At 44.7% G+C, this 13,362-nt stretch overlaps 1 protein-coding gene across 1 annotated transcript; it reads left to right on the top strand.

Annotated features, from left to right (window-relative positions):
- Positions 1 to 5,761: 5,761 nt before the first annotated feature.
- Positions 5,762 to 9,848, top strand: LOC144139180 (uncharacterized). Its single transcript, XM_077671613.1, has 3 exons — positions 5,762 to 6,210; positions 6,943 to 7,092; positions 9,652 to 9,848. The coding sequence occupies exons 1-3, from the start codon at positions 6,147 to 6,149 to the stop codon at positions 9,753 to 9,755; spliced, it is 318 nt and encodes a 105-aa protein (XP_077527739.1). The 5' UTR covers positions 5,762 to 6,146; the 3' UTR covers positions 9,756 to 9,848.
- The last annotated feature ends 3,514 nt before the right edge of the window (positions 9,849 to 13,362 follow it).

Here is a 13,362-nt window from a genome sequence, read left to right as displayed (position 1 = left end):
GAGAAGGCAGGCTGGTACTTAACGCTACAAGAGCCTGACAGAGGCCCCAGCCCCATTTCGTACACTACTATGAAAAAACAAAATTTACAAGCTGGAAAATATAATGTCTGAATAAAAAAATATAAGCAACGCGTCGAGCACCAAACAACAAAGAAGAATAAAAATTACGTACAATACAGTAGAATAAATATATGAGAGTAAAGTATAATAAAGTATTACAGGACAATCAAAGTACAACTAATTCCGTTTTAAAGATAGACACGACTACAGAACCAGCGCATTCAACGTCACGGCTAAACAACATACACAGTTCTGGCCATTGAAGCTGACATTCTGACAAAAAAGGTATTCTTTCACCTGTGTTTTAAATTCGTTTCTGGGGCACTTGAAATCAATCCGGTCTCCAGCTTGGTTTAGTATTTCAGTGTGTTGAGCCAAAAAAAGACTTCCTGCTGTAATTTGTGCGTAATTTAATTTGGCTGTATGTATTTTGAGATATCTGAAAAAGTATTGCACGCTAGTGTAGTTATATTTACCATGAATATTTTTCGTTTATAACTTCTAAGAGCTTCATTTAATAAATTTGGTCAGCCTTAAGCTTACTCTACTGAAGAAATAGTGCATTCGTTCTCAACTCGGCATAGTGCCCATAGGAAATGCGCAAATATAGGGAGAACCCTTTTTTGTGAGACAATCAGCCATTTGTATTTTGTTTTATTTGTTGTTCCCCACGCTAATACTCTGTTCCAAAGCCTATAGGATAGGCATGAGTGTTAAGAAGCCGTTTATTCAGCCAAAGCGGTATTAAACCACTTAATCTATAGAGAACGCGAATATTTTCCGAAATTTTATTGCCTGTCTTATATGTGCGGATGGCAAGATAATTCTTCCTGTAACTATACCGTTAACAAGTTTTGTTCTTTGACCTGGGTGATCATATTGCAAAAAATATGAATTTCTTGATCTACCTTCTTTATTGGCCTTAAAATAATATAGGCAGTCATCGACGGGATAAGCACTGCGATAAGCTATAAGCTACAGTATACTCGATTTTTTTTGGAGATAAAGCTGCTGCTACGTCTGTCGAGAATATGAAAGCGCTGCAGATTTCAATACAAGAGTTTCAGAGCCCTTGTGGCCGCATTGTCCATATGTTCCTGCCCAAACGCCTGCCTTTGGGCAAAACTTCGAGGGAGAAAGCTTATCAGTCGATTTCCTTCGACCCTCCAGCGTACGCGGCAATTTTTTTTACAATTATACTTGTGGAGAGGCATGATTGAAAGGTTATGACAGATAAGCAAAAATTAGTAATCTACAATAAAACAAACATCTTAAACCAAGATAAAACAAAAGTTGAAGCTTTTTCAGCTGAAGCTTTTAGAAATAATTCCTGACCAATTATAGTAAGAGGAATAAGGGATAAATGAAATAATATTTGAAGAAGACTAGTATCTGAACCTCAATATCAGTTCATTCTTCGAATTCTTGCAAAAATGAAATTCTGGATTGTTCAAGGTGTTGGCTTCAAGTTAGTTCATTAGTTCTCCTTGACTTTTAAAAGAGCTGCTGCCATGCTGTATTAGCAAATTTTCGCCTCGTCTAGTTCGTTAAACAAGCCCCATCTTCCGGCCATGTCATGAAATATGGTCTCTGCCTCTGGCAGCAGCAGTTTCTTTTCAGTTTGCAGCAAGGTATTTGTTTATCTCCTCTGGTTTTTTTTCTCCGTATCCAGGGACGCACATCTCCAATGGCGGCCATCGAAGCCTCAGGTCACGCCGTTTCGTTTCCGCCATGCTGCCTGCTCCTTGGCCAAGGACGTGGTCTGAGTTCTGGCGCCAAAAACCGCCTCGTAATTCTTCGCACAGGCGGCCTCTTTCCGTTCCGAAGCCTTTTCCACCTGCACCGTGGGACTGAGGCGCGACTTTCGTCCCAATTTTGTTTCTCTACTCAATAAATTATGCGCTACGTTGTCATATAATCCCCTCTAAGCGTGTCTTTTAAGGTCATTGAAATGCTTACCCAAAATGATGAGAAAGAGAGAGAAAGAGAGAGAGACAGGTTTTAGGGATATTGAAAACGTTATCCCCCCTTATGGCGGAGCTTGCTACTCTAGAGGGGTAAATACAGTGACGCGAAAAACGTAAGAGAGAAATGATGAGGTAAAAGGTAATAAAAGGAGGGATACTAAAAGATAACAACATTGTAGCGGAGTGAAAAAATCAATGACAGGAGAAAAGAACCTGAGTATCCCACAGGTTCAAATCAAAATCCTTTCGGGAAGTACACATAGCCTTTGTCCCCAATTCCGCGTCAGCGTGATGTTCGCTATGCTTGTACGGAATAGTCAACAATCCTTTTAAGAACACTAAAAAAGTATAGGCGAAGGCTTTCACAAAGGTTATGAGTCGCATTTATCAGTGTTTATGAATACAATTTCCCACTGTCTTTCGTACGCAGAACCAGCAGGTGAGTGCGAAGCTTCGGGACATAATGCCTAGAATAAAAATCTGGGTATGGCCTTGGTAAGCACAGACATGGGTATGTCGTCCCGATAAACACGGACAGGTTTCGGACTACGCGACCATAAGTACATCCTAAGGCAAGAAGAGGCCCGACTGCATAAAGGCATATATGATAGTCACATACGCTATATACATATATAAAGCACACATCTATATTTCACACGTCTATAAAGCACACTTTTATATAGGGGGAGAATATGTTGACACGCTCGCAAATAGAAGATGAAGTTTAGGAAAACGTGGCTGAAATGCAGAATAAATTTCATCCGCTGCAAAAATAAACAACCTAAATGTGACACATCGACCAAGATCCAAGAAAAGGCATTTAATATTCCAGTTTTTCCAACAATATTATGCGTGAACATTGTGTTTAAGCCGCTTTTTCTAGGTAAAAAAAGAAAATTGGCATGTATTCTTGCAAATATTCACATAGTTTCTCCAGAAGTTTGTCCAGTGACACCACCATATTTGTTTCAGCATTTTCTAGTAGTGAAATTGTGTCTAGAGGTAACAGCATTTTGTCAAAACCGGACATTTAGACCACAGAAAATCAATTAAAATAAATCCCACAAAAACCAAAGCAATTGTCTATCATTCTAAAGGAAAACATGTGTTCCTTAAGTCTGAAATCTTATTCTGGTCATCAAAAATCGAAGTAGTAAATTCGGTTAAAATATTCGGTGTTTATTTCACGGCTACCATGCACTGGGATGACCAAGTAAATTATCTATTGAAAAGGTTGAGCTCAATTACTGGCATTTTGAAGCGCAACAGACACCTTTTGCCTGAGACTGTTAAACTTTTGGTTTATAATGCCTTATTTGCTTCCTACTTAAATTACTGCCATTTAATTTCGGGTACTACGACCAAAACAAATCTGACAAAACTACTAAATATCCAGAAAAGAGTCCTCAGAATAATTGGAAACAAGCCATATATCAGGCCTACCGCGCAACTATTCAGGAAGTTCAAAATTATGCGAGTAAATGATCTCTATGAATATCGGCTAGCCAGACAGTTATCTACTAGCCTTAAAAAGAATAATTCATTATTAACTGAAATAGCTGATTTGCATAATATCTTACAAAACTAGAAAACAAGAGAAATGCAAGGTTCCAAAATCTCGCACAAACTATGGAATGCAAATGCTTGCAAATAACCTGCCACGTTTGCTGAAACAGGTCGATAGCCAGGGAATAGAGCTGACATTTCTAAGCGCTGCCTATTCAACTGATTTATACACGGCCTAACACGAAGGTGCTTTTATTACTTCTTGCTGTCATTGCATCTTTATGAAACTGCCTTGTCCTTTATTATTTTCGAGAAACTCCCATATAATTCTTGCATCGTTTCCTAAATGCTTGTATTTCTTTTTCTATTCCACCCTTCTATTCGCACTTTCCAGCAACGGTGGCGCCACCGCGCGCTTTTTTTCGGAAGCTGTTTGTAGGTGATCGGCGTCCCGGGCGAAGGCAGCCGGAGCGTTCGGAAACGTGGGGATTGAGACCGCAAAACCAAAAAGCAATCGAATGTGCTGTGCACCGCAGTATAGAAATCGCTCAGTGCCGGAAAAAGCCAGCGTTCATACCTTTCCTAGAGATAAAAAAGCCCGAAAGGTTTGGATAACTATGCTCCGCATTGGGAAAGGTGTCAGCAACACAGTGGGGTTTGCAGTAGTCACTTCACGAAAGCTGACTTCTTCTGGAGCAATATCCGTAAGTTTAGTTCGCTCTCTCGTTATTGATGGTGTCTTTTTCGAGCAAGTTGAGTGTGTCGTTTATTAATAGATGTTCTGCAGCCACTGAAACCACGGTTGAAGAAAGGCGCCGTGCCGCCACATAACATTCATAATCCTATGCGCACTCACGAGAAGAAAGTGAAGCCAAGAACCAACATGAGAAGAACGTCATTGTTCTTTCATTAACGTGCTGGTTTCTTTTAATAAATGCTTCATTCCAGTTGCAGTTTGTGCTTTGTTGGATTGTTTGCGCTTCGTTCTCTTTTTAGCATTGTGTGTGATTACTGTTTTGAATTTGCTGCTTTTTTTTCTTTCTGAAACCCCCCACAGGAATGGGCGATGTAGGTATTTGTAATAAATAAATAAACTTGTTACTGCGGCATCGTCGTTTCCGACAGCGCGCTGAAAGCACGGCACAGCTAATGTAACAGGCCCTGCCGTAGAGGCGTCAGCGTTTGATATTTCGTTTCGGTATTTTTATTATTACCTGTAACCTGCATAAACGCCGTTGGATTTTTACTTGTAAAAACACCCAACAAAATTATAATTTACTCGCATTATTCGCACTTAACCCGACACAATCGCGCAAGTGGCAATAACAAACGCTGAATCCTTGGTTGCGTCTGCTTGGCGCCTAATAAATATTCTTAAAGTGTGCTTGAACAATTTTACGAGCATGGATGGAAGTGTAGCATCCTTTATAGGACCTGCAGTGCCAACAAACGTTCACGCAGTGCGGTTGGCGGGTCACGCCATGTAGTTGCAGGAACAATCCCTCGATGCTCAGCATGTCATCGGTGGCCTCCCTGATGCCGCAAAACACTGTGACTGGCGTTAGAGACTGCTTCGCCTTCGGCAAAGCACCTTCGTGTCAAATCGGCAAGGGAAAAGATGGTGTGAAGAGACACTAATGGGCCCTGATCGGCTTTTTTCTCCAGACGCGCGCGCTTACGAGACGTCCCGATCATCGTCCCGTCCTCCATTTTGGATACCCCGTCGCGCCACCTATATTCGCTGGAAAGTGCGAATAACCTGAACAAGACGCGCCCGTATTTTTTGCAAATTCCTGGAAAAGTATATTATGATTTGTTTGATTTATGTCAAGCTCTGAGACTAAAGTATGTAAGCTTGTTTAGAACCTGTATTTGTGAGCTTTGTTCCCGTATTTATCGTACTTTCAGTTACAGTTGCAGATGTGTAAGTGTTGTTATGATCCCTGTTCTCGCGTAATCTTGAATAATTCCTGAAATTGTTCATGCCGGCTATGTTTGTTTGCTTGTGATCGGCGCCAGTCGTTGCTACGGGTGGCCAAGGAACCCTCAAGCCGTCGCGGAACGGCTTTTACCCTGGTCACCCCCCAATTTTGTGAAGACAAAAACATAAATAAATAAATAAATAAATAAATAAATAAAAAGAAAGAATGAAAGAGAGAAAGAAAGAAAGAAAGGAAGAAAGGAAGAAAAAAGAAAGAAAGAAAGGAAAAAAGAAAGAAAGAAGGAAGTGTACATTGCGGTCTTCACAAAAATTCGAATGGACTGAAAAAGGCAGCTGTGCCGCGATGCGGCCGAGTTGTCTATTCGGGAATGCGGAACGGACGTATTATCTATTGAAAGAAGATACCCTACTTTTACGGAAAGTTTGCGCTGTGGAAAAAAGAAAGCATTTTATTTTCTTAACCCATTTCCGACCCAGGAAATCTAATCAACAATGTTCCGGGTTTTTCGCAAAGTCTATGAGAGTGGATGTTGACCGACACATCCTACCTGAAGCCTCCGCACCAGGCGCTCTCTTGTAGGTGTGGAATGATAAAGAGATGATGTCCAGGTGTATTTAAAGGCTGAAACTAACCTTGTCGCTCAACGCCCCCGTAGCCATTCTATCGAGCCATGAAGTTCACCGTGGTCATCGCCGCATTGGCGTTCGTGATCCAAGGGAGCCTCGCTGTAAACGGTAAGTTTTTGTGCGTGTTGAGTCTACCTTGCCTTCATAAGAAGAGTGGGCGACTTTTCAGATGCTGTGGTTGTGTTTCCGTATTAGAGAGAGCTCTGAAGAATACTCAGGAACCGGGCATGCAGGCTTCACAGAAAACTTTGAGGTTCATCAAAGGACTGCAATAATAAAGCAATGTCAGCTCTACCGTTGTAAACGTCACTTGAGGTTATGAGTACGCATGTACCTTGCTATCATTTATAAACACGAAGCGATAATATATATTGGAGGCGGAACGGTGTTTTAAGGCGAGTGCGGCAAGTGAGTAGATAGTTACTATAAGAAACTGCAAAGCTTCGTTGCTTCGACGGCGATTGACTGCGTATCGTCACCTGACGGACGATATGATTGCGGCAGCAATTCACTCTGCGGCTGCGCAGTGAAATGCCAATCGTTCCGGCCGCGCAGTTTCTTGTTCTACGAGAGATACCAGAAGCGTAACCTAGGTCTATCGGTGGTGACGATATGTGCAGCCCTAGAAAGCGCCGTTTCGCTTCCTATGTTGTTCTAAGTTCGTGTTTATAACTAATGTCATGCAGAAGTTTGCCTTATTAATTAACTAAACAACTGTGCTAAATTGATAGTGCAGGCATCCCGAAAGCGAAGAAGTCGATGGAATCGGTACACAAAAAAATATAACGCCGAAAAAGAGTGAATTGTAACCCAGCCATCGTACTGCATTTTTTTTCACAGGGCGTGGGACAGAGCCTCCCCTGCTGAACGATGTACTTCCACCTGGAATATGGCCGAGGCCGTGGGAACACCGATCATGGGAGGAGTTCTGGCGCCGACGTTGGCCTGAATATGTGCCACTTCCTGTACAAAGGCTTTTAGGATACAAAGGTATCGTTCTCGTTCACGATCCATTGAATATCAGGTATTATAATTCCCCAGCGTTCCCGGTATATCCGAGGTACATGTCAACCACCAGCATCAGCTATATGGAGTGTAAAACAAGAACACGCCCCACACGGATGTGTAACCCCCTCTCGTCCCCTAGAAAAAATTTCACCATCTTCCCGTAGGGGAACCCTGAGAAGTATGCAAAGCAGCCATTTGGTCGACTCAAGTTCCCATTAGTTTTCAGTTTGATCGCGGCGTTGCGGGAATAGAATGAGAGGGGCGGAGCGCCCGCGCGCGTCATTTATACCGCGGAGCTACAGTGGCGCCCCCAGCGGAGTATGCAGCGGCTACCGTCACGTCTCTCTGACCCTAAGCTGCTTCGCATTATCGCGTGTGGAGCCGCAGGTGTTGCCATTCGTTGCGCAATCCCAGAGAGGAGAGGAGCTCTAGATAGGAGAGGAGGAATGCCGGAGAGGAGAGGAGAGGAGGAATGCCTCGCATACTACTCAGTTTTGCCGTACGGGAAGATGACTAGGTGGTTGAACGCGAAGCTATCTCCTGATGGATTGTTTGGTTGGCCAATCCCTAGGGGCCTCCTGCCACAATCATCATCAGCGGTGCCTAGCCAGGCATGCGCAGTGGGGGTGTGGTACTCAGGGTTCCCTTACCGGAAGGTGACGACGGTGGTTGAACGCGAAGCTATCTCGCGATGAATTCTTTCGTTGGCCAATCCCTAGGGGTATCCTGCCGCAATCGTCATCAGCGTTGCCTGGCGAGGCATTCGCAGTGGGGGTACGGGAAGGTGACGACGGTGGTTGAACGCGAAGCTATCTCGCGATGAATTCTTTCGTTGGCCAATCCCTAGGGGTATCCTGCCGCAATCGTCATCAGCGTTGCCTGGCGAGGCATTCGCAGTGGGGGTGCGGACGGCGGACTACGACGAGAGAGGGAGGGACACAGCCCCGAGCATGAGATGCTTCGCATCTCAAATCACTTCAAAAGCAAGACACGCGTTTTGTGTACATGGATCCGTACAAGCTCACCAAATATGCAGCTAATTGATAGATGCCACTAACAGCACCGACACTAAGATAAGTGCCTCTCTAGCATACCATTGTTGTGTGTTTTCCTTTGCATGCTATGAAAGAACGTTTTCCTGCACTTATTGTTACCTGAAGTACTAGTTTCAACTATAATTGAGAAATCCCGTGCATCGCGAATCCGGCGCCGTAAATAAAAGATGGCATCCAAACAAACCGATGGCTGGAAAGATAAAAAAGGTAGGAAAGGACTGTTGAATTCGTAGTATCTGCAGTCAGTCCATTCCAAACTACTTAATCTACAAGCATGGCTGATACATGTCAACATCGTTCAGCACGAAAGAAACCTCCTGCGAACGGAGACAAAAATTAGCCCATAACCGCGAGTACCTGCGGTCTTTTACTAACAGTACACGTGGCAGTCTTTGCTGAAATATCAAATAGAAATAACGAACGGGTCAAAGAAGCTTAGAAGAGTAAGTGAGATAAAAAAATTTATAAAAGCGATGTTGGTTCCTGCTGCTCCAGGCACAAGAAAATTAAATGCCAACCAAAGACACGCGATGCCCCAGCAGATGGCGCTAGGTTAGCGAGTTTGAGTTGAATAGTATTTATTACCACGTGGATAGATGATGGCCTAGCAGCGAAGAAGAGGAGGGTGGGGTGAGGCAGTGTCTTTTCGGGGAGGGAGAAAGTGGCACATAGAAGAAATGGTGGTGATAAGGACAGGACTCGTTAGGCAACTGGTACTTCTGCTTTATTATTTATTTTTTATTGCGAGAGGATCGGTAAGTACTTGGTAGAGACACTTCTGCTTCCGAATTCGCTACATCACAAGGAGTGTGTAAGTGACGTTTTAATATTTCTCACTAATTAAAATTGTACTATCTTTCGAATAGCGGTGCGTACCAGAAAACCATTTATAAAATGGTATTGTCATTAAAAGTGTTTTTGTCACCATACAGTTGTTTCATAACACCAATCCATAATTACTCGACAGTTACTTGCTCTTCACTATCTGTATTATTTTTTTGCTTCACTATCCTATTTTTAAAGGATTCAGAGGCAGGATAACCGGTTCCCATTCAACCCAGTTTAAAAAAAAAACTATTCGCGCAGGCCAAAGGCATATAACGTTATAGGCCTATAAAACACTAACCTCACAATACAGGCGACCTGTTTGGGTCTATATTCATAAGATGTTGTTCTCAAGTCTAGTATTGTCGGTAGAAAAACGATTTCCTACCGTGTATTTTATTTAAAAGATTGCGTCAAAGCGCTTCCAATTTATTTTTCGCTTCATGTGAACCTAATACTTTATGGCTACTCTTCTTGATTCGGGTGACTGCTTTCTTGGATAGTCAATGGTAAAGAAACAATAATCAGTTCTAATTTCTCCGTGATATAAATTACAACTCACAAGCAAGCAGATATCATGCAAATAAAACACGTAGTTTCTTAGCCGGTGACATCGAGGATTGATCATACAAACCCCCCAAATGGTGCAATTTTGATGCAGGTCGAGACGCAGATGTCCTCCGGGACTGGCAACGCAATGGAAGACTTCAGGGAGTCATCCCTCCGATCGCATTTCCTCCGTGGGCAGTGCGGCCTAGGATTTGAATCTTAATTGTGCCTCCTTTCACGTGATTTCCGGTTGACAAACGTGAAAATTGGGATTGCCAGCATAAAGTGATCGACAAGAAGATGTTATTAAAACATTAAAACATGTTGTTCTCTCCTGTTGGGCACGAAAGTCTCGCATGCTAAGTGGCTTCCCCGTGTAGAAGCAGTTTATGAGTTTATATTCAATAAATTTGTTTGAAATATCGGCCGCGTATTTGTTCACTTCGCTGCAAATGTCGTCGAATGGCGGTAGTTTTCTGCCGGCCCTACCAAGTAAATAGCTCCCTTAACATACCCAGAGCAGGCAGTTGCGAAACTGCACCCCAAAAAACGCCTCGCACCTGGACCACCGCCTGGCGCCTGCTTTGGATCGTTCGTACGGTGGCGCCACCGGAGCCACCGCACGCACTATGCAAAAAACACAGTAATTATTCAAACTGATAATTTAATGTTAAACTTTAATTTAAAGCGGCGTAATTTTTTTTATTTTTGTACTTTCCTAAGGTACTCATTGTTTATATAAGTGCAGTTTTTTGTTGCGATAGTTTTTTGGTCTGCGCAACTGCCTCGACCGATTGGCGCTTGCGCGGGCACTCCGTCACAACATCGGTCCGACCTGAAGTGCTAAATTTGCAGTTTTCGTTCGGCCTACATTACACTGAATGCCAAAACAAATCCAGTAGCCTACCAAGTGGCTCTAGATAGTTCTTTAAAGCTTGCGTAAAGCCGTCGAAGCGAATTTTTAATTTTTTTTTCGGCCGGCCGAAGACCGCAGATGACGCGCAGCAGACGGCAATGCGCAGGCGACCACGCACCTCGGTGAACACACGGTTGCTTTTTTTTTTACTACTCTTGGCTCTACCACTACGGTGGGCTTTTTCGGCACAACAAATTTACGCAAGCATCCAAATGCCATTTTTCGCCAGGTCGTCGAGCGGGGAACCGCGTTGTATAGTTTATTTTTTCACCAATAGATGGCGCCACTGCACGGGAAAATCCAAAACAGTGGACCAATTATAGGGCCACTTTTTGATGCATGGGCCTAGGGGGCCTATGGGGAGTGTCCCAACTCCCATTTCAAGTAACGCTGCTCTTACCCTCCCACCCGTCACGCTTTCCCCTCCCTTTTCGGTCCTGACACAATAAACACGGGACAGTTTGGCAAAGTCAATTCAATATTTCCGAGTTGCACGTCTCAAGCCACCTGTTTTCTCACTTTTGAACTAGGTACACCGCCGTAAAATACGCGAGCTCTTTTGTGTATTCTGCGGCCAAAACATTGCTTTCAATGCGTATTTTTTATTTGCTATGGCATGTGTCAAGCTTCTCAATACTTCTCAATTGAAAGAACTGTACGAGTACCAGTTTGCAGTAATGTTTTGCTTCAAACATGCGTAATTTTTTTTGCGACTCAATGTTGACATGTATGAAGTATGCTTCCAGGGTTAGTGGTTTGGAAAGGTTTTGCCTATATAAACTTCTCGTTCAAGTATTTTTCTAGCCTTTGCTGGATAGCTCAGCCGAATGACGAAGTAACACAGACATACAGACAAACGGAGCAATATTTGCGGGTTTAAATAGCCGAACAAAGACTACCGTCATTAAAAATGGCTATGCTGTTAGAAACCACGAAGCGTAGCAACAGCTGCTATAACCATCGCTACTACTATGATGATTCGCAGATGTTGTGGTGAGTTGAGTGTCTTCACAAAACAACGAGCTTGTCTTGATGTGTTCTTTAGGTGGTTTCAGTAGATTCGCAAGTTCAAATGGGACTAATGCCCCTACTACACTTCAACTTTCACCTGACAGTTGAACAATCACTTGCAGGTGCCCCTATACATTTGCGATGGGGCACTATGCAGACAATTGGTTTTGAGGCATTTGGAAGGCCTTCGAAACACCCGTGTAGAACAGGTATAAGAGATTTTGGAAATAAACTTCCTACCAGTGCAATAACCGCTTTTCGACTCGATATCAGCCAGGCAACGTTGCTACAAGTGCGGAGGCAGCTCTCTCCTTTCTTAAAGGTCGCTCTCGCCATGCACTCTCTCAACAATCTCGTTCTATGCTTTCCTGTCGTTCGCTCTGTTGACAGATCGATGCGGAGCAACGCGAAACTCTTACCGACATGCCTATCTATTGCTCCCGCAGTAAAATGTCTGCCTGCTGTTGGCTTCTCTGCATGTCGCGAAAGCTATGCACAAAAGTGAAACAATGCAGTCGACAGTCGATGCGGGGCTTCTTATTACGCTTCTTTCCTTGTTTCTACATGGTGAAAAACGAGAGGTGTTCCGTAAAACGTGGCCGCAGGAGAAAATACGGCCTGCCTTCCCTATAGGTGGATTTAGGGAATATGTAGCTCATTCCGTTTCGATCCAGTTTTTTGCCCCACAGAATAGAAGACGAGGAGGAGGAGGAGGAGGCAAAACGTTTTATTGAGCAAAAAAAAAAGAAGGTGGGTGGCGTCCTCAGTTCAGGAAGCCGCGCGCTTCCGCAGCCCGGGTGGCCCGGTTGATCAGGCGTTGCTGGTCCTTCGGGTGCAGGCTGGTCAGCGCGCGTTCCCAACGCTCAGGGGATGGGGAAGGGAGGGAATCGGGATGGTGCGGGCAGAACCATACAAGATGGGCTGTTGTGGCGGGGAGGTTGCAGGAATGGCAGAAGTAGGAGAATGTGGTAGGGGAGATGTGCGACAGTGCGGTACAGTTGAAGTATGTGCCTGTCTGTAGCCGGCGCCACGTCCGGGCCTCTGCTGTAGTGAGCGACGGGTGGGGAGGGGGGTAGTGGAAACGAGTGTGGCGGTAGTGGGCAAGCAGGTCGGTGTATCTGAGCGGCAGAGGGTGGAGGGATGGTGCGGATGCCAAGTCGTCTGTCCTTGGATGGGAATCCCGGAAAATGAGATCACGGGCAGCGGCATGTGCCGCCTCATTCCCTGGTAGGAAGGCATGCCCAGGTGTCCACACTATCTGGATGGTTGGGGGAGTCTTGAGGGATTGAAGTATCTTGAGAGCCTGGTAGGGAATGCGGCCAAGTAGGTAGTAGCGGCAGGCCTGCTGAGAGTCTGTTAAGATGGTGAGGTGGCCCGTACTTGTAGTGGTGGTGGCTGCCAGGGCTATGGCGGTTGCTTCTGCTGTTGCGGTTGTGGTGTTAGGTAAGGTGGCCGAGGTGAGTATAGCACCTGTAGAATCCGTGACTGCTAGGGTGGCACGAGATGTGAAATTGCAGTGCGCGATGTCGGTGTATCTGCTGTCTGGTTGGCCAGAATAACGTCTGTTGAGGTAATTGACCCGAGCTTCACGGCGGCCCTTGTTGTACTCTGGGTGCATGTGGCGCGATATAGGGGTTACTCTGATGAAGCTGCGTATAGGTTGCGGGAGATGCTGGAGTGTCTCTGCTGGTGGAGGGGTTGGTCGATCCAGAGATCGGAGGACCGTTCTGCCGGTAGGTGTCAGGGCCAGGCGGGAGAGTTGGTTTACCTGCTGTGCTTCCAGGAGTTCAGCGAGAGTGCTATGCACTCCTAACTGCAGTAGCTTCTAGGTGGGTGTGAAGGCAGGAAGACCGAGGCCGATTTTGTACGCCCGACGGATGAGTGCATCAATCTTGG

The sequence above is a fragment of the Haemaphysalis longicornis genome, unplaced genomic scaffold (assembly GCF_048455015.1).
Source record: "Haemaphysalis longicornis isolate Haplotype H1 unplaced genomic scaffold, Haemaphysalis longicornis Haplotype H1 scaffold_5, whole genome shotgun sequence".
Taxonomy (NCBI): Eukaryota; Metazoa; Arthropoda; class Arachnida; order Ixodida; family Ixodidae; genus Haemaphysalis; species Haemaphysalis longicornis.
This window is presented reverse-complemented; position numbering and strand designations above follow the sequence as displayed.